This window comes from Neofelis nebulosa, chromosome 10 (genome assembly GCF_028018385.1).
Source record: "Neofelis nebulosa isolate mNeoNeb1 chromosome 10, mNeoNeb1.pri, whole genome shotgun sequence".
NCBI lineage: Eukaryota > Metazoa > Chordata > Mammalia > Carnivora > Felidae > Neofelis > Neofelis nebulosa.
In genome coordinates this window covers 47892290-47920169 of record NC_080791.1, presented here as the reverse complement: position 1 = coordinate 47920169, position 27880 = coordinate 47892290, and the positions used below count along the sequence as shown (strand labels likewise).

The 27880-nt window shown below is 36.0% G+C and overlaps 1 protein-coding gene across 19 annotated transcripts in view; it reads right to left on the bottom strand.

Moving 5' to 3' along the window:
* DLG2 (discs large MAGUK scaffold protein 2) overlaps window positions 1–27880 on the bottom strand; it is a 2097061-nt gene that overhangs the window by 1210988 nt on the left and 858193 nt on the right. For 2 of the 19 annotated variants that reach the window (XM_058690309.1, XM_058690311.1), the window contains exon 1: window positions 9864–10409. The exons of 16 other annotated variants lie outside the window; for them this stretch is intronic. In XM_058690309.1, the coding sequence (XP_058546292.1) occupies window positions 9864–9965 (102 nt within the window). In that variant the 5' untranslated portion in view covers window positions 9966–10409. Of the gene's footprint in view, window positions 1–9863; window positions 10410–27880 lie in introns of those variants that run through there. One more of the 19 variants, XM_058690319.1, reaches the window with a different exon arrangement.

Genomic DNA, 27880 nt, shown 5'->3' with positions numbered 1-27880 from the left:
TCTTATTTGTATGGAATTAAAAACCCATTAAATATATCTTATCTCCATTGTACAGATGAGAAAATTGAACCTTGTAGAAGTGAAAGAACTTCCCCAACATCAAAGAGCTAATGGTCTAGCCATACCACACCTTTTATTTTTTATTTATTTTTTTAATTTTTTAACGTTTATTTATTTTTGAGACAGAGAGAGACAAAGTATGAACGGGGGAGGGTCAGAGAGAGAGGGAGACACAGAATCTGTAACAGGCTCCAGGCTCTGAGCAGTCAGCACAGAGCCTGACGCGGGGCTTGAACTCACGGACCGCGAGATCATAACCTGAGCCGAAGTCAGACGCTTAACCAACTGAGCCACCCAGGCGCCCCAAAGAAACTTTTATTTTTTTTTAATCTTTATTTTTGACAGAGAGAGAGACAGAGCATGAGTAGGGGAGGGGCCGAAAGGAGGGAGACACAGAATCCAAAGTAAGCTCCAGGCTCTGAGCTGTCAGCACAGAGCCCAACGCGGGGCTCGAACCCACAGACTGTGAGATCATGACCTGAGCCGAAGTCGGATGCTCAACCGACTGAGCCACCCAGGAGCCATACCACACCTTTTAATACCAACCTTTACCTTCAGAACTTGCTTCCTCCTATGTTTACCTGTCCAAGAACACACTCAAGCTTAAGATTTACCCAAGGTATCTCTCTGCTTCATTCAGATGGTTGGTTGGGTATAACCTAACACTCTATCTGCCTGTCCTTCATTCTTTCTTTTTCTTCTTCTGTCCAAAGAGAAGATACACCTTCAATATCATACCACTAGTTTCTGTTATCATGTTCTTTTAACACTAGCAAAGAAGTATTGATCATAGATATCAGCAGACTTGAGTCCAAAATCAAACTCTTTTTTTTCTTTCTGACCTAGTCCAATGCCTTGAAAAACCCAGATTAATTTCAGTGACCTCTAAAAAGCCTTCTCTAACTATATTTAAAGCAATCATTGATCCTTTTGTCTTATTATCTATAGCAGGGCTTCCCAACCTATTGAAGTATGAGACCAGTTTTAAAATGTGCACTCTTTTGCATTATGTGTTAACTATACTACAAAAAGAAAGAAAGAAAATTAACTATTTTGTGGATCTCTCACTTGATTTCAGTTGCACACACACAATATGATGTTAGAAATATACTATGTTATTTATAAGGTTTCCAGAAGCCATAATTTAGGACAGTGGTCTTATTCCCTTTGATCTGATCATCTAAATTTTCATAGGAAACATTACTGAACATTTAATAACTGCAATGTACTGTGGTCATAGGCTGATAAGAACATTCATATATGTAAAAATAGATGCAAAATTCACTAAAGTAGTGTTGAATGATTTCTACTGTATTATATCTGAAGGCATAATCCGTGATTTATAAAAAAAATTAATGTTTATTTATTTTTGAGAGAGAGAGAGTGAGACAGAGAGTGAGTGGGGGAGGGTTATAGAGAGGGAAACACAGAATCTGAAGCAGGCTTCAGGCTCTGAGCTGTCAGCACAGAGCCTGACGCGGGGCTCAAACCACGAATTTTGAGAACATGACCTGAGCCTCAGTCGGATGCTTAACCAACTGAGCCACCCAGGTACCCTGTGAAGGTATAATCTGTGACTTATAATGAAAAAAAATCCAGGACCTTCTGAGAAAACAAGTTTAACTGCACTAAAATCCCCATGGCATGGGGATTCAATTATACTTATAATCTATTAGCTCATCTGTAACTTACTAAACCAGAATGACTTACTAGTGATGACATGTCCAGGGATCTGACCCTCCTCAGAATTTCTCTCAGTCAGAATTTTACAGAGTGAGAAAGTGAGATTTATTATATGGAAATGGCTCACACAATTATGGAGCTGGGAAGTCCCAAAATCTGCAACTGGCAAGGTGTAGACTCAGGAGAGCTGACATGTAATTTCAGTCTCAGTTTGAAGGCCTGAGAATCACGATAACTGATGGTTTAAGTTCTAATCCCAAGTCCAAGTGGGCCTGAGACCCAAACAGAGTTCATGTTTCACTTCAACACCAAAGACAACAAAGACTGATCCCAGGTCAAGGTAGTGAGGCAGAAGGAGTTACATCTTACTCAGCCTTTTTGTTCCATCCAGGTCTTCAACTTACTGGATGAGGCTCACCCACTTTGAGGAGAGCAATCTGGTTCACTCAGTCTAATGATTCAAATGTTAATCTCATCCAGAAAAACCCTCACACACACACACCCAAAATAACATTTTGCCAAATTCCTGGGCACCCCTTGGCCCAATAAAGTTCACACATAAAATTAACCATTACACCAGGGTAGCACATTGAGCAATGCCTAGTCTATGCTCCAGGGTAATGTAAGCTCTATGAAGTTTAATAGCACAAGAGGTTTTCAGAGGCAAACTGCCAAGGAAAATAACAAATGAACTACAACAAAAGACACACTTCTTTTCACTCATTCAGTAAACATTTACAAGCACCTATATAATTCATTCATTCACCCAACAAATATTTATTGACTATCTTTTGTGAAACATTTCCTGGATCTCTTAGGTACTATAATAAATGAATATGATATGGACCTTGTCCCTAAGCAGGTCACAGTTTAGATGGGCAAATAGAACAAGTAAATACAATTTACAAATGAGTATTACAAAGATTCAAGCATTGACCATTGGGTATCTCAGGAATCCTGAAGTAATTTAACTTAGAAGGGACTGGAGATGATTTTACCATAGCAACTTTGAAACTTCCCTGAGATATCCATAAGTGATTACAAAGTAAAAGGCTTGATAATAAAAATATGTCTCAGGTTTTTCAAGATCCTAAATTCTATGATTCAACATTCCTTTTTGTGAACGTATTTTAGTGACTGCATAATATTTAACCTTCCCTATCTTGTGATATTTAGCCCCTCCCCCAATTTCCACTATTATAAGAAAAAAAATTTTGAAAAGGACCTTGAACTGGCAAGTATTCTTTCTCAAATGGGACACAAGGCCTATGCAACCTGCTTCTTTGGGATGTTCAGCACCTGCTTCACTCATTAGCTCATTTTTCATTTTCTCTTTCTGGGTCAGATTTAATCTAGGATATTTTTTTGGTGTGAATTATGTAAACTTTTAGATTCTGCCTTTTGTGACATTAAAACACTTTAATAATGTGTTAAAGTACACCCCATTTACAAACAGATGAATTTCAATGTATTTGACTGAAAAACGCTTTTCAGTTGACGACCAACAACCTCCATTTTTTTCACCAGTTGGCAAAGTGGCCTTAATAAAATAGAACACAAAAATATGTATTGAATACTTACCACATTCCAGGCATTGTGTTAAATGTTTTCATATGTGATATATCACTTAATTCTGACAAGAGTCCTGTAAGCAAGGTGTTATTTTTCCTGCTTTTTACAGATAAAACTTGTCATTTTATCTTCTCTCACCTTGATTCTCCGAACTTCTAGTGCATAGAGATCATGGCATAGAAAAAGAACACTGAGCTAGCTACAAATTAGGAGACCTGGTTCTAGCTCTGGCTCTGTGACTTGCTGTGTGATCTTGAGAAAGTTACATCCTATCTATATGGTTTAGTAACCTTACGTGGGAAATGAGAACGTGAATACTATAGGAAATGGTATATTAGCTCAAACTCCTCTCAAATAAATAAATAAATACATAAATAAATAAATAAATAAATAAATAAATAAATAAATACTTTAAAAGGAGGCTGAGTCTTCTGACAGGTGTGACTTACATTCAAATTTATTCCAAGAAAAGTATATATAAATTATATTTTTGCAAATTGACTCCCAACTTAAAGGCACTTATATGAAGTTGCTACATTAAAGAAAACCTACAGTTAATTCTGCAAATGAGTTGTAGACTCTAGACATAAACTCTTTGAGCTCACATTTTGGCTCTGCTACTTAAAAGCTATGTGACTTTAAGCAGGTTACTTGAAGTCTGTATGCCTCCATTTCCCCATTTCTAACATGTATGTATCTATCATACCCATCTCTAAAGACTATTCTGAGGATTAAGTGAGTTGACATTTATAAAACATACAGAACATGTATTTGGCACATGGTAGCAGGTTAGTATGTATGTTGTGGGACAGAGACTAATGTCTTGACAAAATAAATAGCTTTTACCTTGATGTACCCATTTTGAACATATGGACTTTTTGCATATTAGGTATTTTTAAACGGGACACACCAATATAGTCGTGGGACTCCTATAAACTCAAAGAGAGTTTTAACCTTATTCACAGGAGAATAAACTAATTACCTCTTATTTATAAGTCCATAAAGTAAAAAAAAATTATTTAAACATAGAGAATGTTATCATATATAAACTAACTTGTGGCAGTACAAATTTATACAGCTATCGTTAAAATAAATGCAATAGCCCATCATCAAGAGTTTTAAAATATTTAAAATATGTCTTTGTAATTCTAATTATTCTAGCCTACCCAAAAGGAAGTCATTCTGAATGAAAAAAAGAATTATTTACCAAGATATGCCTTTTATTTTTAATAGAAAATGTGGGCAAAAGCCTAAATATCCAAAGATAAAGATAGTTATCTGTTATACAGCTATTAAAATGTATATTCAAATCCTAATATAAATTTAAAGCATTAAAAAGTAAACTTGATGATTCTAACTGCATTTTCAATAAGCTATATGTAGACCAATAGAAAATAGTACCAGAAAACTAGAAAAATATAAAGTAAAATATTAATAGTTTTAATCTCCAGTCCTTTGGGACAAGAGTATTTTCTGAAATTTGTTTTATTTTTTATTTTATGTTTTTTAAAATTTATTTTAGTGAACATATATTACTTTAAAATAAAAATAAAGAACATACCAAAATAGGCATTGGCAATATTCAAAATATATAGACTTAGTGATGTATCTATTAATGAATATAATGATAGATATATTCGCCACTCTTCTGTAAAAAATTTGGCCATGTTTAAATACACATATGAACAAACAAACCCACTTCTCCTTTAAAGAGACTTTCTTGGGGCGCCTGGGTGGCGCAGTCGGTTAAGCGTCCGACTTCAGCCAGGTCACGATCTCGCAGTCCGTGAGTTCGAGCCCCGCGTCAGGCTCTGGGCCGATGGCTCGGAGCCTGGAGCCTGTTTCCGATTCTGTGTCTCCCTCTCTCTCTGCCCCTCCCCCGTTCATGCTCTGTCTCTCTCTGTCCCAAAAATAAATAAAAAACGTTGAAAAAAAAATTAAAAAAAAAAATTAAAAAAAATAAAGAGACTTTCTAGGCAGGAAAAGGAAGCTTGCAAGAGTTTTGAATGCCAGTGTGCCAGGGAACTGTCCACCAGAAAGGTGCTGATAGACACTTAGATCTTGAGTGATTGTGTAAGCACCCTCTGGAGGATGGAAGTCCACAAGGCATTTCTTTTTCCTTTTCCCCTTCTTTCCTCATGTCTCTTCTCTCCTTTCCCATCATCCTGTTGTAGTTCACTTTCTTTCCTTCCATCCTTTCTCTGATTACCTGGTAACTATGGAGATTAGAAGAAATAACACTTGTAAAGCACTTAGGATAGTGTCCAGCCTTTCTGGATACTTAATCAAGCTGATTTTTCTTTCCCTTTACATTTTTAGTAAGAATCCCTTCCTTATTTTAATTCCATCCTCTTCTATTTCTTTCCATTTTAAACTCTTTTTTATTCACATTCTTCTTTCTCTGGGAGAAGCACCATGTAGACAAGATGGAAGTTGCTTTTTACCAGATGATTCCTTGCTTTGAGGGGTGGGGCAGTGTATGACATGTCTACGCATTCATAGTAAAAATATATATCTATACACTTTAAGAACTTTTCTCTGTCCCAATACATCAAACATAATATTAATGGCACCTGATATGGCCTAGGGGCTTGACAGTTTGATTCAGATGAGCTGTTATATTAAGATATGACTCTAGGAGATAGGGGAGCGAGGTTCCCTATGGCAAAAACCTATTTCAATAACAACTTCTTCTCAGTTACAAAAAAAAGGCAAAGCAATAATTGTAGAGAACATTATACTTTACATTAAACTTTTAGAATATTAGGGATAATAACAAATATTCAATCTTTTTTGTTTGCATGTTTTTGCCTTGGAAATGGTGACTGGAAAGGAGACAGTGAAGGGAAGGGGACACACAGAGGCTGCAGATCCCTGCAGTGTAGCTATGGGTAAGATAAAAGAAAGAGAAATGATATATTGGCTGACCATTGAATTATACTGCATGTGGAGAAAACATAGTTAAGCAAAGGTAAAGGTTATGCCTATTTTCAGATAATAACACAAAAAACTACTATAAGGGGAAAAAGGTTTCAGAAGGCCTTATTCACCATGGAATTTCCATTCCCATAGCAGCAATGTATGACAATGGCATATGGACTGGGGCAAAAAAAGGACTGATAAAATAGGAAAACTTTCTTCTGAATAACAGTGCTTTGGTTTCTCTTATGACAGACTGATAGGACTGTTAGTTTTCTATACTTTAGAGAAGGGAGTAGGATTATCTCCCTCAATAAACTTGCAATTCCTGGAGGAAAGGAATGGTGCCATACTTGAATTTGTATCTTTAATACCAATCACAGTGCCTGGGATAGAGCCTAGCACAGAAAGACACTTCACATTTATAATCATAAGCCATATAGTCAGCTAACTAAACTGAGTAACAGCCAGGATGCAGCAAGCTGTGGCCCTGGAGATTGCTAAGAAAGTAAAATTATTGTGGGCTTCTTCCTTCAACACTTAAGTTACTCAGTATCCTGTAAGCCATTACTAGGTTTGGGAGAATAAGAATAAACAGTTTAAGTGTTTTTGAACTTAAGTCTGGCCAACATGCAAACATGGTTTCAGACTTCGCATGATAAATATCTTCCCAGAAAGAAAATATCCATCCTAATAATCTTACATTCAAACTTGATGGATAATACTGGAATAAATGTATATTTCCATGAGTTGTTTTCCCAACAATTATTTAAATTCCACTTTCATTGCTCATAGTCAACTAAAATCCTTATTTTATATTTTTCCATAAATCAACACTGCAATTAATGCAATCATCTACCACATCATTTGACTTTGAGACCATGGAAGACAAGAGTTGTTCACTGCCACATCTCCAGTGTCTAGCATTTATTCATTGCTCAATGAATATTTGTTTATTGAGTAAAACAATATTATCAGTTTTTCAGTAGTTTTCATAAACCCACTGTGTTTTTTTAATGTTTTATCAATATATAAATTGTTCCTACATTTTATATAAACACTTTGCATAAAGAAAAGAAACCTTAGGAAAAGCAATGATCATGCTCACAGCAAAGAAACAATTTATCAAAATAACAGTGAAAGAAGGTCCTTCTAGAAGTGATGAGCCCTTCTTAATAGAGCTGTAAAAATAACCAAGGCCAAATTAAAGTATCAATCATTTGTTGAATACGTACATACTAAGCACTGCATGTACCTCATTTAAACTATTTTTTTACAATGACATAGTAATGTATAAGGCAACAGTTATTACTGCGGCTGTTTTACCTATGAGGAAACTGAGACCTAGAGAAGTCATATATCTAATAAGTGGTACATCTACTTCTAGTTTTGAAACCTAGGCCTATATGATATACAAGTGTATAGTATATTCTGTTGTCATCCATCAGATAGTCCCCAAGAATTTCACCAGAGAAAGGCAAGAGCAGGAGACTCCACTACTCTTTCCATATCTAAGATTCCAAGGTGGGAGATTTACATCAACCAGTCTATAATTAAGCAACTGTTAAAGTATGACTATAATGTAATGACCAATCCCATTATATTGGGCTTATGAATGATCTTATTCAAATACTTGACAAAAGGGAATGGGATAGACCCTCTAAAAGTATTCTTTCATTTTCACGGAGATTTGATTTCTTTTCCATAGAACAATGTCTACCAACACACATGATTTAGGTGCTTGCCTGTATTGACATGGTTCTCTCTCACAAACTGAACTTTTCAAACCAGAGCACCAAAAGTAAGAGAACTTAAAGTAAGTTAAACTAATTTAATTCCCTAGCCTTAAAAAAAGCATGTGTGTAATTTTATCATCATAAAAAAAAAAAAACTTCTTTGAAAAGGAGCTTCAAGGGTTGAATGCATATTCAACAACATTTCCACACCAATAGCTTATCCTATTTGATGATTAGCTTGTGTTTAATTTCCCTTGACAAATTATTCACCTTTGTTCATAATCACTTAGCGCTGCAAAGCAATTCTCATAAGTGTATGGGAATGGATTTTAAATAGTAGCCATTGCTAAGGTGCCACTGTAAATACAGTTAGAAGAGTGAGTGGATAGAAGCATGGGGGAGGGTAGCAGTTATGTGAGGGAGAGGAGCTAATAAGTCAGCTACTGTGCTGTTCATTCACATACATCTTCCTGATAGCAATGAACACAAAAACCTTCAAAAACTCTAAGACCTTTCCAAGGGTTTCAAAAGGAGCATCTAGCTAGTCTTCAGTATGGTCAGTGATTTTTTAATGGACTCTAAGGTACAGTCTACTATATTGAATTAAAAAAATCAATATTTGGCAATAACTTTACCACTAAATGATTTTATAAAAGAATTATTGGAGAATATTAGAGCCAAGGAGGATCACTTCATCCACACCTCTCATCTGATAAGAGATTCTCTAGGCATAATCAGTATAAAACTCACAATTCTGACTCCCCATTTTTCCATTACAGCTACACTTCCTCTGAGCACTATCCATGAAGTTGAATGTCTATGTTTCATTAACTCTACTGCCTAAGGTGCTTACCAGTGTCAAGTCCAGTCACTGGTGTTATCTTTAAGAACAACAGGGATCATGTGATTTCATTCACTTACCAAAGTGAATTTTCAGTTATTTCAGATCAAGCTCTCTCTCCCCTAAGAATCACTATAGTAGCCACAAAAGTGTTTTATACAAACAGGCCAGACAAACTCACCAGCTTTGCACAATGAAAAGAAGCGAAGGTATGTGTGTCTAGGACTAAGGGGACATGCACTCAGATCATTCATGGTCTAAGACCGCTCATATACCAAATTTCATGCATCTTCCAGTCCACCAACAAAGTTAGAGACAAGGATTAATGAATGGTAGCCTGCTTCAAAACCCTTCAAATCTCTTTTCCTTGGGAAACCTAATCACCTTTAGAAAAATCTGGGCTGGGACAGTTACTCGCTAGAAACTTCACTGATTAATTGTGACACCTCTTGATAACATTTCTGAATGTTGATTTCAAGTGGCTTGTATAAGCTTACAGAAAAGATACACAATTTGGGGCAACATGAGCCCATCTCCAGATTTGCTGTCTAGAATAAAAATAAACTCTTCAGATTTAAAAGTGTCAAATTGCAAACTGATACGTTCGATTTCATCTCAAGAGCACATCCACCATCCCAGGTAACCCTGATTGTGGGCCGTTGGGTCCGGGGCTCCAGGCAGTGGTAACCTGTGATGAGTTCAGGAGCTCACAAATGAGCAGCCAGAAACCCAATCACTAACTAAATGTATGACAAGATCCCAAGCACAGAGTCACCTACGGCGCCCCCTTTCCGAGGCGTGATCTGCTCTTGGAACCTCGGTACATTAGAGACCAGGGTCCTGCCACAAAGGAGTTATCAACCCAACATCGGACTCTCTAAAATCCGTGCGCTCTCAAGGCCCCCAAACCCAGCCAGCTCCCAGAAAGGGCAGAGCAAGTCGTAGCTTTTGTCACTCTCCCAACAAGCAGACACATAAACAAACAACAAAAGGAATTGTTAGCTCCCCCAAGGGAGGCAGCATGCATTAAAAAGACATGAACCTCGTCCTACCTTGCATCCAAACATCAACGACAAAGTGTTGTTGGTGCAAGCAACTTTGCAGTGGCAAATCATTGGGGTAAAACAGTCAGGGTCCTTAACAACAGGGGACATTCCTTTCGAGCTGCGGCAGTGGCAGCTCGCTGGGGGACCCGAACACGGTGCTCGCCGCCGGGCACATGGAGTGACAGCCTAGACCGTGCAGCCGCTCCGATAGCTGCCCCCTGCGCCCTGCGCGGCCATCCCGGCGCCTGGGTAGAAGCAACGCGGGCAAGTAACAAGCGTTCGGGGTCTCCCTTCCTTGGGGAATGAGGCGTGGGGGGAGGGTCAGAACCGAGAAGGGTTTCCCCCCCTTCTATGGTGAATTTAGGGTGGGTAAAATTTTAAAAAATTTAAAAAAAATACAAAATAAAAATAAAAAGGAGCTAGGCGCTTAGAGGAGGGTTCAAAGGAGGTGGGGCAGTATTAGCATGTAAAAGGATGTGCCCGCCTACTCGCCCCAGTCACACAAGATTGTCATGCGAGCTGAAGGGGGCTGAAATAATTCTCTCTGAAGGAAAAGGAAAAAAAAAAAAAAATACTGCAGCTCCCGATTTGGTAAAAAGCCAGTGGCTTGCTGCAATCCAGAGTCACCGTGGGGAGCGCTGGCCGGGCAAGTGGGGTGGAAGGGAGGGGCCGGCAGAGGGAGGGAGCAAGGTGCTCCCAGCCTAGCTCAGCCCTCGGCGCGCTCTGTGCCACCTAAGAGTCTCTGCGGTTGGTGTAAGAGGGCTCCAGTGTTATGTGACCCGAGGCCACACTGGACCCCTATCGCTAATGCCTCCATAATAGGTGACCTCCGAGGGTGAGCTCTGAAGAAGGGGAGGCCCTTGTGAACCCTGATGAGTGCATCCTCCAGGCTGGCCCTCTGATACTGGTGTGCCTGAGTTGATGGCCCGCAAAGGGATCTGGGGTAGAAGTGTACTGAAAATGATTTTGCTGGGACCCTATGCCCTTGACTTCTGGGTCAGGGAGCTGACCACCCCCTAGGTGGTAGAATCTTCCTCATAATCAAGTTTTTTTCTGATATAACATTTTTCAAACTTAAAAACAAAGAGTCAGCCCCTTCCCCACCTTGATGTCTTAGAGGCTCAGAAAAGCCCCAGAAGTCTTTATGCTGTTCTGGAAGTATGAATGGCAAGACTGGTGGATATGCTTTACTGGTTTTTTCTTTCTTTTTTTTCTTTTTTCTTCCTTTTTAAAGTGAGGCTATCAAAATTGCAAAAGACAAAAAAAAAAAAAAAAAAATTCAGCATGTGGCTGGCCCAGCTGCAAAACTGCTTATTGAAGACCAAAAAATTAAAAAAAATAAAAATAAGTTAGGAGGGATGTAGAAGAGTAGGAAGTGGGTAAAACTAGCACCCTTTTGGTGCCACCTGAGTGCCTGGCATTTTGCCTCACAAATGGTTGGAAAGAAAGGATGACATCAGGATTTGAATTAGACTCTGTCACTGGTGCTGAGTGGCTTTGTGTCAATCACTTAACACTCTTTGAGCCTCTGCTTATCTGTGAAGTGATGCTATTAACTCCTACCTTGCAGGGTTGTCATGAAAACTAGACAATAAGGAAATTCCTGTGGTAAGTCCTGGTGGTACCTAGAAGCTCTCTTTACTTACACAGCCTGTCTCATGTCTTAGCCTGAGAGAGAGAGAGAGAGAGATTATTGGACACATTTTTCCAGAGGAAGAAACGGGGGCCCTGAGGATGTATCACTTGCCCAAGCCACACAGTCAATAAACCATGAAGATGGCTTAAAGCAAACTGACAGAAGATAGTTTACAAAGCAACATCATGGGAGACTTCACCTATTTCTCCAGAATCATGTTGTCAAGACTCCAGATTTATTTGAGAAGGGTTAGGGCTGTCATATTCACATGAATATAGTAGTTTCAAAAGTCTCTGATTGGGCATTCACCTGAGATCCTGCTTGAAATACACCAGCAAAAGAGTCCTAAATATCCATAGCAAATTCTGCTGGAAACACATCTTCCTAATGCAGTTCCAGGAGAATACCAGATCACTTGAGCTCTATCTAAATTAATGAGCCCCAATACCACTATATGATTCAGACTTATAAGTTCCAATAAGAACAAAAGACCAACTTGCAAATTGTCAAGTCAAATGCAGTGCCCTATAAACTTTCTTTCACCTGCCCATATCCAAAATACCCTCCCCTCTTGTCTCAAGTTAATGGAAACCAAACCTGATTGAATAATTCCTTGGGATTCTTAGGTTCAACTCTATGTTATCATTCCATAGGCCAGGAGGATATCAAGGACTCAACATTTTTACTCAGGCTTCTGGTGAGAGGAATATGGGTACTGCTTACAAAATTAAGACCTCCTGAAGGGAAATGAACATGGAACAAAGTATGAGCAAAGATCCCCATAAAAAGACTGTAAAAGTTGAGGCAAATCTAGTTCTAACTGAAGAAGGGAGCTATCTATGCCTCAGGCTTTGGGAGTCTCATAGTAAGCACAGGAATCCTTACCTTGTCAATTCCCCTATTAGCAGTCAGGACTGATTCAATTTGTTGGGCATCTAGGGGCTGCTGGGGCTCAGGAGGTCTAATATATATGTGCTTAAATATACCAGATCACATTTTAGGATCAGAACTCTGGTCTGGTGCCTTCTGTGAATCCTAAAGTCACATTCACACATTAAGTGTATCCCTTATCATTTTATCCCTTTATGTTACCATAAAATGTGTGATTGTGTGAGCACTTCCACCTACAGAGCATCTATAATTATGGCTGTTTTTCCAAAGGCGAATGGATTCTAAAAAAAAATTGTACAATATTTCCCTTATTCATTAGCCTATAATTTGGATTTCAAACACCCCAAAAGTATTGTATGCTCTATATTGTGATGTTCCAATAATAACTAACACAGTCTTTCCCTAATGAATTACCCAAGCTAAGGCTGACCTCCTATTCTAGGGCAGCATTAAAGGCTGCTATGTTCAAGTTATTTCCCATTTTACAGTTTGTGCTGGTTTAGACTGAGAAAGCCAAAGGCAATATACAAAGAAAAATGTGTATTTCAGTTCTTTAATCTTATTGTTTAAATTTAATCAATGAGAATTCATTTATCTCTATACACACACGTGTATGTGTTTGTATATGTGTGTATGTGTTATATCTGTTCACATGCGTCTGACGAAATGCTTTCCTTTAATTCCTGTTTCTCAATAATAGCTCTGGGGTGAATTGAAAAGGGGCAGAAGAAGGGGGGTGTGGTTTCCATGACAATGCATTCCACAGTTACAGCCAGTAACCACTATGGTTAAAAAAAAATGAATCACTGTTACCTTAAAATATGAACACACTGCATTATTGGTCTGAAAAGAACTAATTTGGGAGTATTCTGCATGGGGATATACTGCAATATTTTTAGGAGGAGGTATTACTGGGCTGTGCCAGGAGATGCACTCATTTTAATAATCAAAATAACCACCCTTAGACATTTCAATGATTTGTAATATTTACAGTTCTAATAATCATCACTTTTTCAAAATTATACATGACAACTATATGCTATTAAAATTTTTTCCTAACGACAACTTTCCTCAAAACTGACTCAAAATCACATCCCTAAAACCAGGATTATCAATAAATATGACCAGGATTCAATTTTAATATTTTGTTATTATTATTACTAATCAGAAATTGAGAAAAGGTAAGAGGCATTACCTATTTACCCTTTTTCCTTTCTCTCTTGAGCCTTTCCATTGCAATTTTTATTAGTTTTAAAGTTTATTTATTTGAGAGTGAGAGAGTGCAAGTACAGGAGGGGAAGAGAGAGATGGAGACAGAGGAAGAATCCCAAGCAAGCACCACACTGTCAGCACAGAGCCCAATGTGGGGCTTGAACTCATGAACCATGAGATCATGACTGGAGCCAAAACAAGAGATTCACCAACTGAGCCACCCGGGCACCCCTCCAAAGCAATTTTTAAAAAGAAGTGTTTCATGTTGGAAGGGAAAAGGGTGTATTGTACACCAAGAGTCCTGGTGTTTTTTCTTATTGACTGGATAACTTTTAGCAAGCTACCCAGACTCTCTAAACCCCAATTCCCTTGTCTATCACGATGAAATGGATATACCAGAGTACCTACAAGTTTACCTCCAGTGCTGAATTCTCTGAGTTGCCCTCCAAACATAGAATCTTAAGAATAAAAGGAGATTTAACAAGCAATTCCATTCAGTCACCTGTCTTCATTAAACTCTTCTATAGTGCTTACTATTTGATATGCTTGGATAAGTGTTTGCTATGTGCACTATTCTAAATTCATCTATGGGCTGGAGCCAGACCCTACTCTCGAAAGCCCAATTTGTGTACCTCTTTCCAAATCTCCACTCAGTGGCATCATGATAGTAGCTTGGAATCAGCTGTGAAAGAAGAATTTATCCCCATGGAAATTGACAAACATAATGGATCAAAACTTTTCCTCTTCAGAGAAATATTTACCAGCTCTGCTCTGGTTTAGGTACTTTATCTACATTAATTTATTTAATCACCAAACCACTAAATCTTATAAAAAAAGGAAAGTGAATCAGAGAGAGATGTCTCCAGGCTAACAAAATTGGTGTACTAGTTAGCTTAATGAATCAACTAACAAAAAAATCTCTATGGCTTTCGACCACAAAGGTTTATTTCTCCCTTTTGTTACATGTCCTTCACAGCTTGACTAGGACCCTAGCCCATGTTGTTCCATAAAAGAATACCATCTACCAGGGACATGATATTCTCATGACTGAAGGAAAAATGATCAATGGCTGAATATGAAGTGGCTCTTCACATTTCTGCTCAGACATTAAAAACATATCCCTCTTCACATTTTATTGGCCAAGGCAGGTCATATGGTCAAACCTGATGCCAGTCAGGTGGAGAAGGGTAATCCTCTCACTGGGGAGGAGGAGAAAATATTTGGAAAAATAACACAGTACATGACATCTGGGTGATAGAATTGGAATTTGAACCCAACCAATCTGACCACAGGAGCCAAGTTCTTAAAGTAGGCTATTCTGCCTCTTACAGCTAACACTTCTATTTTTTCATGACTTTCCATAACAGGGTTTATTTAGTACCTCTTTGAGGGAATTCTTCCCATGATTCCTATAAAAAGTGTGGTAGATTAAGATGACATAAGGACTTTGGAGCCAATCAGACACACTAAGTTTTGCTGTGTGATTTCAACCATTATTTTCCTTCCCTTCCCTTTCACTGCAAATTGAAGTCCACTTATTTTCACTTAATCTTTTGTAGAGATGTTTTAAAGTAATTAAAACATCAATAGGTTTGTAATATAACCTGTATTTTTATTATTGAGGTTTCTCAAATTTGTAAGGTGGAGAGGTCTGTGAATATGCCTTTCTGTCATCAATGACTTTATAGATTAATTGAAGAGACTGCCATGAAATAAAAGCTAACAGTAGCTCTTTCCAACAGTAATGAAGTATATATAATTAAGTATTCATAAATGTACTTTAAGTTGTAAGAATTCTTGACCAATCTAGTTAACTTCTCTGAACCATGATTTCCGGTTTTGTAAAATGGTAATAATGCTATAGGATCACTATATGGCTTAAAAGAGATAATGTATTTCAAAATGCCTGTCACACTTACCTGGTTTTTTCCTAGGCTCTCAGTAAATTGTAAGAGCTTTATGTTAATTTCCTGATTTTATTTTTACAATAAAAATTAACAGGAAAGAATAAACCTATCAGACCTACCCAATATGTATAATATCTTTATACTCAACAGTTCTGACTCTAAACTTTCTTCACAAATTTTAGTCTCCAAAAATTTCCCCTCACACTTTCTCAGCAATTTCAAATCCCTCTTGCTGAGGAACACATACCTGCAATGAAGGTTTGTACTAGCGTTAGACCCCATAAAACTGACTCTAAAATTCATCATGCTTTCCCCATGCCTGCTGACTCTTCATGCTCTGTCATTTCTGATTCCTCCATTTCTACTCATTTCTACCCCTAACTATGTGACCCAAACACCCCCAACACCTAGTTGGAAACAATACAATCTTTATTGAGGAAGCTTAGCTCATTGATTCAAAATCAATTTTGACATTTTGTGTTAGTATCAAGCATTTTTGAAATAATGATTGTCCTCACCTTCAGAATAAGGCCAGGCAAAAATTTGCCTCTAGGACTTCTCATCAAGTTCACTTTCACTCTTAAGCACCATTTTGACATAGCAACTCCAAAATATCACCCTCCCACCACCTGAAAAATATATTTTTTCATATGCAAATAGAAAAAATATTATTAAAAATAAATGCTGGGGCGCCTGGGTGGCGCAGTCGGTTAAGCGTCCGACTTCAGCCAGGTCACGATCTCGCGGTCCGTGAGTTCGAGCCCCGCGTCAGGCTCTGGGCTGACGGCTCGGAGCCTGGAGCCTGTTTCTGATTCTGTGTCTCCCTCTCTCTCTCTGCCCCTCCCCCGTTCATGCTCTGTCTCTCTCTGTCCCAAAAATAAATTAAAAACGTTGAAAAAAAAAATTAAAAAAAAAAAATAAATGCTAAGTACAAATGCAAAGTTTGATGTGGAAATAATTTTAAAGTATTTGAAACAAACCATTTGAAAGTACTCATTACTCCAATGCCAGAGATAATCAAGTGTAGTATTTTAGAAGATACAGCTCCAATAACATCACAATAAAACTGTATTCAAACTATATTCAATAGTGTAGGCTGTTTTTGAAAAAAATATACCTTTGGTACCTATTCTTGCTTTTAGACAAAAATCTGCATACAAAAATGCCATTAATGATGCCATAGTATTTTCAATATTTCATGGCATGTTTCACAAGTCGCTTCTTGTTACAGTTCGAGAATATTTCTTACTTGAGTATTATGAAAAAAATTGAAACATTCTTATAGGAAAATATTGGCACATATGTATAACAAAATTATTTGGCTTAAAGTTACAGATAAGGAATTCTTAGTGCAAAGAGCATGAATATTCAAAAATTGTTAGTGTAATAGTCAATTTATGCTTGTATGAATTTAAATTTTCACTAAAAATCCCATGGGACTCATTTTTATTCTCCATAAGTATCTTATACATGATACCTGAGCAAAATTCTGTTCCATTTTGATTTGTCTCAAGATGTTATTTTTATTTTATTTGGTCATTTTATTGGGTTTTTACATGACAATTTAGCTGAGTATAAGTTCTAGGTTGCCAGCTTATTTCTCCAAGTATTCTGAAGAATAAATCTAGTCATCCTTTTTTGTAATTGCTCAGTTTTTCACACTGACCAATTTTGTTGTTTTGGAGATTCACTCCAATGTAATTAGATATGAAATTCACTTTCTGTATCCTGTTTACATTTTTTTGTAATGGCCATATCTAAGGATTCATATCTTTAATCAATTACAAAATGAATCCAAGGACTCATGTCTTTAATCAATTATAAAAAAAAATGTGAAGTCATACCACTATGCATTTTTTCTCTCCATGTTCTCTTATCCTTTTTTTTTTTAATTTTGATTATACATATATTTCCTTTTCTTTTATATCCATTATTTCTTTGGCTGCTTGTGCTACACTGTGGGTAATTTCCTCAGAAATCTTTCCACGTACTAATTCTGTCTTTAGTTCTTTAAAACATTTATTTTGTTTTTAACTTATTATACTTTTCAGTTATAAAAGCCCTATTGTTTTTTATTGAGATATGACTGAATTATAAAGTTGTACAAGTTTAAAGAGTACAATATGTTGATTTGATATACTTACACACTGCTAAATGGTTACCACCATAGCATTAGCTAACACTTCTGTCATCTCACATTAATTGCCACTTCTTTTTTGTGGGGAGAACATTTAAGATCTACTCTCTTAGTAACTCTCAAATATATAATACAGTATTGTTAACTATAATCACCATGTTGTACATTAGATCCCCATGACTTATTTATCTTATTACTAAAATTTCATGCCTTTTCATCAATATATCTCCACTTCCACTCTTCCTCAGCCTCTGGTAATCACCATTCTACTCTCTGTTTCTATGAGTTTGGCTTTTTTAGATTCCATGTATAGTTATATCATACAGTACTTGTTTATCTCTGACTTATTTCATTTAGCATGATGTCCTCAAGGTTGATCCATATTGTTGCAAATGTCAAGATTTATTTCTTTTTTATGGCTGAATAATATACCATTGTATATACTACATCTTTATCCATGTGTTGATGGACATTCAGCTTGTTTCCCTAACATCTCCACCAACAGTACATAAGGATAACTTTTTCTCTACATCCTCACTAACACTTGTTATCTCGTCTTTTTGATGACAGCCATTCTAACAGGTGTGATGTGATATCTCATTGTGGTTCCTACTTGCATTTCCCTGATGATTAATGATAATGAGCACTTTTTCATGTTCCTGTTCCCCATCTGTATGTCTTCTCTGGTAATATGTCTACACAGCTCTTCTGCCCACTTTTAATTACAATTTTTTGAGTTTGGGGGTTTTGCTATTGAGTTATATAAGTTCTTTATATATTTTGCGTATTAAACCCTTATGTACATATATGATTTGCAAATATTTCTCCCTTTCTAGAGATTGACTTTTCTTTTTGTTGACTGTTTCTTTTGCTGACCTGGCACATATTATTAATGAGTGCTTAACAATATTTGTTCATTCATTCATTCTTTAATTCATTCATTCATCATATACCAAATCAAGCCAAGAAACTTATTTCATATATCTGTCAAACACAGCAAAATTCCTATGAAATGACTACTTCTATTTTTATACTGTGTTTGTCCATCTGTGAAACAATGGCAAATCGTTCACTGTCAAAAAATATATACTAAATAGAAGTTAACTTTGAAAGCAGCAATTCATGGATAGACTGTCAAAAACATGGCTCATTTTAAATGGCTTTATATTGCCACTGTGCTTTACTACTACAAATAGATTTTCCTTATCAGCTTCCTTTCATCTAAACAATAGATGGTTCTTCAAGCTGCAAGAGCTAAATGAGGTGACTTACTTACCCTGAAGAACACCACTCTATTATGTTGCAAGCAGGGGCCCTCAGCTAATCATACCCAAACAAAGTGAAATGAATACTCAGTGCAACAAACGCTTGTCTGAAACCAGGAAGACATCAGATCTCTTTTACAATCTCCAGTAACATACCACAGAATTAAGATTATGACCCAATTATCTTTTTCTCTTAATAAGCTTCAAGAATGCTGGTTAAAGTACTTGATAGCACCAAATTATAAATATAGCCAAACTAGATTTCCATTTCCTGTTTGCTTAAAATAAAGTTATTGTGAGATAACTGTATTTTACTACAGTGTGTGAATTAATCCCATTATAAAAGTGCTGGTGCTCTCTCCTTTCATTATAAGGATAGTCATTCTCAGGTATAATGTGTTGGAAGATCTAAATTGTGTTTGCTAAAGTTGTTATCATATGACCACAGAAAAGCCTTTGCTGTGTTCATGACATTTGCATATTTACTTATTGTGGTTCCCAATTACTATTTTCTTATTCACTCAATTCCTTCAACAAATATTTTTGTGTATCTTTTATGTGCTACACACTATGCTGAGTTTGGAATGCAGTTTAACTAGATCAATACAGTCCTGGCCTCATGGAGACTAGTAAGGAAGGCGATTTGGGATACATGCATTGAGTAGAGCTTCATGACTTCATGAAAGCCTATAGGAGGATCTCATCAGAAAATACACAATTGGGAAAGTGAATGGGAATTTACTGGACACATGGAATACTGAAAAACATCTCAAATAGAGGGAATAAAATATACAAAGAACACGTGGTGTCAAAAACAAGGAGTGTAGGGAGAACTGAGATAAGCCCAGAATAACTAGAACATGGAACCAAGGGCAAACATCAAGTGAGGAGAGGCTGATGAAAGTAAAGGTCAACCTACGCAGACTATATTTAAGATTTTTGTTTGTATTCTAAAAGCCATAGGAAACTACCTGAAAACGTTTTTAAAGTAGCTTCATCGATATAACTGAAATATAATATAAACAAATATGTAAAGTACAACATAAGCTTCAGTGTATGTATACATCCCTGAAACCATCAGCACAATCAAGACAGTGAACATAACTGTTCACCTTTATAACCCCTGTCAAGCAAATCTATCCTACTCTACATCTGAAAGCAACCTGAGATCTGCTTTCTATCATGACAGATTAGTTTGCACTTTCTAGGAATTTATATAAATGAAATCATATGGTATGTGCTTTTCCTGATTGTTTTTTCACTTAACATATCTGAGATTCATCTATGCTGTTGTCTCATTCACCTCTTTTTTATTGCTATGTAACAGTACATTGTAAAGATATACTATATTTTGTTTATCCATTCATCTGTTAATGAACATCTGCATTGTTTCCACTTTGGGGCTGCATAGTTGTTCTGCATATTTGTGTATAAGTCTTTGTACATATATTTTCTTTTTTATTGGATTGGAAAAGAATGATCACATGGTAGACATACATTTACATTTTTGAGAAACTTTAAAAGTGATTGTACCATTTAAAACTCCCTCCAATAGTGGATCAGAATTCCAGCCCCTTCAGATTTAAGTCAAACCTGGTATGATCATTTTAATTTTAGCCATTTTAATAGATGTATATTACTATCTCATTGTAATTTTAATTTGCTTTTCCCTAAGTAGTAATAGCGAACAATTTTCCATGCTTATTTGCTGTCTGTGATCTTCTTTGGTAGTGTCTACTCAAATCTTTCAGTCATCTTTGAAATTGAGTTGTTTCTTGTTGAGTCTTGAGAGTTCTTTATATAATTGGGAGTTAAGCCCTCAATTAGATATATGTTTGCACATATTTCCCCCCAGTTTATAGCTTGTGTTCTCATTCTTTTAATAGTGCCTATCCAATTTATTAACTTTTATGATTCATATTTTTGGTGCCATATCTAATCAATGTGACTAAAGTCACAAAGATGTTACCCTCTAGTACCTTCCAGAATTTTTGTAGTCGGTGTTTTACATTTAAGTCTATGATAAATTTGGACCTATTTTTTTATACACAGTGTGAGGTATGGATCCAGGCTCTTTTTTTTTTTTTTTTGCATACATATATCCAATTGTTCAAGCACTACTTGCTAAAATAGCTCTCCTTTCTTCACTCAATTGTAGGCTTTTGTCAAAAATCACTTGTCCTTAGAAGTCTGGTTTACTTTTGGACTCTCAATTCCTCTCTATTGATCTATTTGTCTACCTTTACACAAATACCATCTTTATACCAGCTCTTTCTCTCAAAGCTATTTTGACTCTCCTAGATACTTTGAACTTCCATATGAATTTTATAATTAGCTTGTTGACGTCTGTGACAATTTCTCTAGAACTCTGATAGGGATTATGTTGAATCTCTAGATTAATTTGTAGAGAATAAACATCTTAACAATGATTAGTCTTTCAACATAGGAGCAAGGTACCTCTTCATTTAGATCATCTTTAATTTTCCTCAGCAATACTGTGTAATTTTAAGTGCACAGTTCTTTCACATCTTTCATCAGATTTATTCCTAAGTACTTAATATTTTTTGCTATTGTAAATAGAATTGCTTGATTGATTTCAGTTTCTAACTGTTCATTCTTACTGTGGACAAATACACTCGAGTTTTCTAGATCAACTTTTTATCTTACTAACTTGCTAAACTCATTCATTTGTCCCCCACTTTTTTTTATAGATTCCATCAGATCATATCATGTCATCTGTGAATAGTAAGTTTTACTTCTTCCTTTGTTTCCTTTCCTTGACTGAAAATGCTGGACAGAACATCCAGTACAGTGTTGCATGAAAGTAGTGCAAATGACTATCTCTGTCTTGTTCCTGATAAGGTGAAAATATTCAGTCTTTCAATATTAAGTATAATATTAGCTGTTGGTTTTTCATAAGGTTCTTTATTAGGTTAAGGAAGGTCCCTTCTAATTGCTTCTACTTTGCTGAGAGTTTTTTTTTTTTAGTCAAGAATAGACATTGGTTTTTCTCAGATGTCTTTTCTGCACACACACACACACGTGTGTATTGTGTATACATGATTATATATATGATTATTTTTTCTTAGTTTATATGGTGATTTTTTTAATTTAAACACTGTATTCCTGAGATAAACCTTACTTGGTCATGATGTATTATAATTTTATACAGTATTGGATTAGCTATGCTAAAATTTTATTTGGATTTTGCATTTATGTCCGAGGGATATTATTCTGTAGTATACTTTTCTTATATTCCCGTTTTTGATATCAGATACCTATCTCAAAGAATGAATTGGAAGGTATTGTCTCTTCTTCAATATTTTGGAATATTTTACATAAAACTCATATTATTTCTTCCTTAAATGTTTGGTTGAATTCACCAGAATAAAACCATCTGGGCCACACATGTGTGTGCATGTGTGTGTGTATGAAAATGTATACAAAATATTTAAGTGAATATTAAGAGGGCTGTGATATGTATTTGCATTTCAGTAAAGTCATTCTGGCTGCAATGTGGAGGATTGAAAAAGGGTAATAAGGGCAGTGTATAGTCTATGTAGAAGGCACTTTCAGTAATGCAGGCAATACATAGTAGAGGTTTAGACTAGAGAATTAGCAGTAGAAACAAAGACAAATGATTGGACTCAAGGAACATTTTAGAGTATAAGCAAGAGGCAGTGGTGCTACATCAGATATGGGGAGAAATGAAGAATGAGTTCCGGGTTTCTGATGTATACCTAACTGGATAATTAATTTGTAATGTCATTCACTGAAACAGGCCATAATTAAAGAGGAGTAAAACAGAGTAGGTGCATATGTGTGGGTTGAGAGATATCATTATTGTTTATTATCTGCTTGTTGTTTGTTCATTTATATTTAGGATGCCTTTTCTAACCCTAAGTTGAATACATGTATCTAAACCTCAGAGTAAATTTCTGGGGTAGAAATATAACTTTATTCATTGTCTCTGAATACGCTGTATTAAAACCTTGAGTATCAATGATATCATTTAACCTCTGAAAGAAGTGCATGAGGAAAGAAAATTCCCTATGACTAGGCTTTGAAGAATTCCAATACTTAATAACTTTCTTCTTTTTTTAATCTTCAGGACTCCTGTTTTTCTTAGTAGCCACTCTATTGACTCTGACTCTTACATACTAACCCTTTGTCCAATAGTGTAGAAACCATATAGGTTGGGTGTTACTTGGTGCCAGGGAGGCAGAAAATTGGTAGTATTTACAATTAGGTACTTCTTGATTTCAGTTTATCAGGAATTCTTCTCTGTTTGTTTTCCCATAAAAATACATCGTCCATAAGGGATTGTAAAGATTATTTGAGATATTTAAAAATATTAGTGGATGGAAAACTCAAGAAAAGAAAGTCAATATTTTAAGCCATTAGGGAAATAATTTTTAAACCATAATGAGATACCACCACACACCCCTTAGAATGACTAAAATTGGGGCACCTGGGTGGCTCAGCCAGCTCTTCATTTCAGCTCAGGCCATGATATCATGGTTCATGGGGTTGAGCCCCATGCTGGGCCAGAGCGGAACCTGCTTGGGATTCTCTTTCTCTCTCTCTGCCCCTCTCCTTCTTTCATGCTCCTTCTCTTTCAAAATGTAAATTAAAAAATGACTAAAATTTCAATAGATTGATAATTTCAAGTATTGATGAGGATATGGAAGAATTGAAACTTTCACACACTATTGGTAGGAAAGTAAAATGGTCCTCCAACCCTTCTGGAAAACAGCTTGACATTTTCTAAAAAGTTAAACATAAACTACATGGAATTTCTAGATATTAAGAGAAATGAAAACATGTCCATGCATACTTGTACGCAAATGCTCATAGAAGCTTTTCCATAGTACTAGCAAAGTAGAAATAACTCACATGTATGTCAATGGGTAAATGGGTAAACAAAATGAGATACATGTCAAAATAATTAAACTATATATAGTATAATTATACTTATAGAAAATTCTAGAAAATAAAAATTAACATCGTGATACAAAGTAGATATACTGCTGCCTACACCTATGCATAGAGTGAAGGTAGGGCTAAAAAGGGGCATGAAGAATCTCTTGGGATTGATGGAAATTATTAGTATTCTTATTGTGGTTTCACAGATGTATCTATCTGTCAAAATTCATCACATTGTAAATTTTAAACAGATGCACTTCATCATATGTAAATTATACCTCAATAATTTTTATTAAATATACCTTGGATGGTTTATGATTCAAGATCAAGGTATTATATTAGTTCCCTAGGTGAATTATCTAATTAAAAACCAAAGATGCAGGTTTTAACCAATTTTTTTCCACATAGGTATTATATAAGCTGATAATTTTCTAATTAGTTAAGTGATATAATTCTACATAAGGTTCCACTTGCCAGAAATAAGAAAAAAAATTTGAGTTTGCCAAGACTATTCACACAATTCCTTTGATAATTCTTATGTGTATTTTACTGGAATTTGAAATATATTTTATATTCCTAGGAGAAGGTATATACATTTAAAAATAACTTTCTAGTGAGGGAGGCTCAATGTTTTGGAGTTGAGAATTGAGAAATACTAATGAAGCAATGAGTATGTGATTGAAAAATGAGAATTCCCAGGCTAAGGAATCTGGGACATTTGTTTGAATGTTAGTAACAGTCTGATTCTGTGATTGCAGAGAAAGAAAAGAAAAGCTAGTTGGAGGACCTACCCACTGCACATAAAATAGTATCAAACCCACATAGTAGAGCACAAAACTACATTCACCTACATGGGAAATGATACTAACTTGAATAATATTTATTTATGCCCCATACTACCATGTCATTCTAAAGTCTAATTTAGTGCAGCCTTCTGGGTATTTTATAGAGTATAATGGGATATCCCTTTGTCCCAGGCCCCAGCTACAGTACATTGTCTCTGTGGGTATTGGTCAGACTCATGGCCTCATAACGCCTAGGTCCACGTTATATTTACTCCATATAGGAAGGACTCTAAATTTGAACTTCCAGAAATAGGGAGATCATCACTCGCATTGCTTTCTATGACATCCACTAAAAAAGAGGAAGCTGCTGACAGTTTTGAATAAGACTCAGAAATTCTCCTGCTTGTGTTTGAATACAGGATCAACTATTTACTTGTCAGGGATCTTTAAGACATTAAACAAATGTCTTAAAGTCTCTGTGCTACAGTTTTCTCATCTGTAAAATGAGGGTTAGAAAACTTTAAATTTAGAGATTTAAATGATTTAATATATACAATGTTCTAAAACACTGCCTAGCACATAAAAAAATATGACACCGTGTTATTATTGTTCTTATAGCTATTATTACCATGATCACTTCCATCACAATTGTACAGAAAAAGTCCTATTAAATCTTTAAGAATCAGTTTGAATATCATCCCTTTGAAGACTTTGTTGACTCTTCCCACTCATATAGCAACCCCTTCTCCCAAGAATACTTTGGACTTTTTTTTCTTTATAACATTTGGTAAAGTTATATATATGTCTAGGTGCTGTGACAAGTACTGTATATTCAATGGTACATGAGACAAGCAGGAAAGGTACCCTACCCTCATGAAGCCATTTTCCCAATGCGGAAACATGAGAAAGATTCAATCACTTAAGTGATAGAGTGTGAAGCTAGGTTACAGAGCCATATTCAAAGTTCTCAAGACTGCATTGTTTATACTATACTGCCTCCCAGTTTATTATTTATTTGTTTATATTTTATTTTTAAGTTTATTTAGTAAAAGAGAGAGAGAGAGCATGTGTGTTTGAATGGGAGAAGGCCAGAGAGGGAGGGAGACAGAGAATCCCAAGTAGGCTCTATACTGTCAGCTCAGAGACTGATGCAGGGCTCAGACCCACAAACTGTGAGATCATGACCTGAGCCATTATCAAGAGCCAGACACTTAACTAATTGAGCCACCTAGTTGTCCCTATACTTTTTGTATAAAGAGACTTAGGTCTCTTTCCCATCAATATATGTTTAGTTCAATATTAGTCACACAGTTAATGCTCAAGAATTGCTTACTCAGTCATTCAAATAAAGCAACAAAAGAATAAATATACTTGAAATGATTTCCAATGAAATGTTTCTCAAAAAGAAACATTTTGTTGTTAAGATATATGTAAATAAGCTAACATGCATAAAGATACATCAATTTCTCTTAGACAAAATGTCTTATAATGTGCTTATATACTCAGAATATTATCCAGAAAATAAAGTTGCTTTTAAAGAGTTAAAATGAATAAAAATATGTAAGATTATGTTGATCATCAGAGGTCAACACTCAAATGACCATTGCAGGCAAGGCTGTAAATGTTGTTGATATCAAAGTATTATTGTTCATCTGCAAATACTTCAAGCAGTCCTAGAGTTCACTCTTAATAGGCACTACTGGAAAACATTTCTGGCACTGCATAGTTGGTCTTATTCTCAAAAGTCTTAGGACAAGAAAGCGATACCCCTCAACACTGTCACAACTCAAGGATGCTTAAAGTCAAGAAGTTCTATATTGACTAAAAGCTCTGCAGGATCTCTAAGAGGTCAGCTAGTCTATACACCATCTTTAGTTAGAATAATCTACAAAAAAATGCTTACAAAAAATTGCTTCTATTTGCTCATATTCTGATTTAGCTACCAAACCATCAATCCACTCAGTATTTGTTGAGTTCTATTACATTTCAGATATTAGGCTAGAAACTAAGGATACAAAGATAAATACATTCTCTCCCCTGTAAAAAACTCACACACTAGAGAAGAAAAATCACATAAATCACATAAATAACCAACTTACATGATAAAATGAGAAGAGGGTTAACAGTTTATATGGGCATGTTATGGGAAACCGAGGGAATATAATTAATTTGGCCTGGGGAAGACACAGTAGCCATTTAGTGAGATGATATTAGATTGAAATCTTGATAAGCAGGAACTGCCAAGTGATTAAGTTGGGATCGCTCCATATAGAGTATACCAAGTGCCATGAAAATCTAGTATGCTCAACAAATGGCAAAAAGTTTTATGTGGTTGGATCACAAAGTTCTTGGTGGGAAGTAATGGGATAAGAGGTTGGTTAGGTAGTTTTAACAAAGCTGAGTTTAGATCTTATATTGTCAATGCATACATATATATAATAATTCTGAAAAAACAACAACAGCAACAAAGACATAGGCCAGGGATCCTCAAGGAGCTACTAAAAATATTATATTGAGAAAAAAGGAATTAAGTCACATTCTCTGTATACCAGACAATATGTAATTTCTGCACACAGAAAGAGCTATGATTGGGCAAACCTTTTAACTCTTGCACAGTACATTTGAGGTGCAGCTGGAGCTGGAAAATGTAGGCCTTGTGACACCTTCTTGAATGCTCTTTCTTATGTACCATGCTGTGGCAAATTTCAACATGAAACAAATTCTGAAAATTTAACTGAAAACACTTTATGCAGACTCCTCCTCTGTGAATGCAGCTTTTCAAGAAGAACTCTTCAGTTCTGACTATACTAATTACAGAATTTATAGTTCTGTGTCCTCAAAAGGAATAGGTAGAATTTTCTATAAAAATGCTAAACATATTTAAATCTCTTCTAAAGTTGAAATACTAAGCTAAAATGAGGCAGGCAGGAGCAAAGTCAAGTTTCCACCTGAGCTAATGTTTGCACATTCTTCTATTCAATTTAACAAAAAGTACATGGAGTTTCTCAAAAGCTTCCTGTCACAGCCAGATACAAATGGAAAACAAATTGAGAATAAAGACAAATCAATAAGTCTGAGGGGAAAACCATAAAGCCCACCTGCATTTTCAGGAAAGGGAACTACTAAACATAAACCACAAAAGTTTCTGCTCTCCAGATCAAAGCAAACACACACACACACACACACACACCAGGCAAATCACCAACAATAACTACTGCCCTCATCTTTTGTGAAATTAGGTCTTCAGAAAGATTATTATTCCTA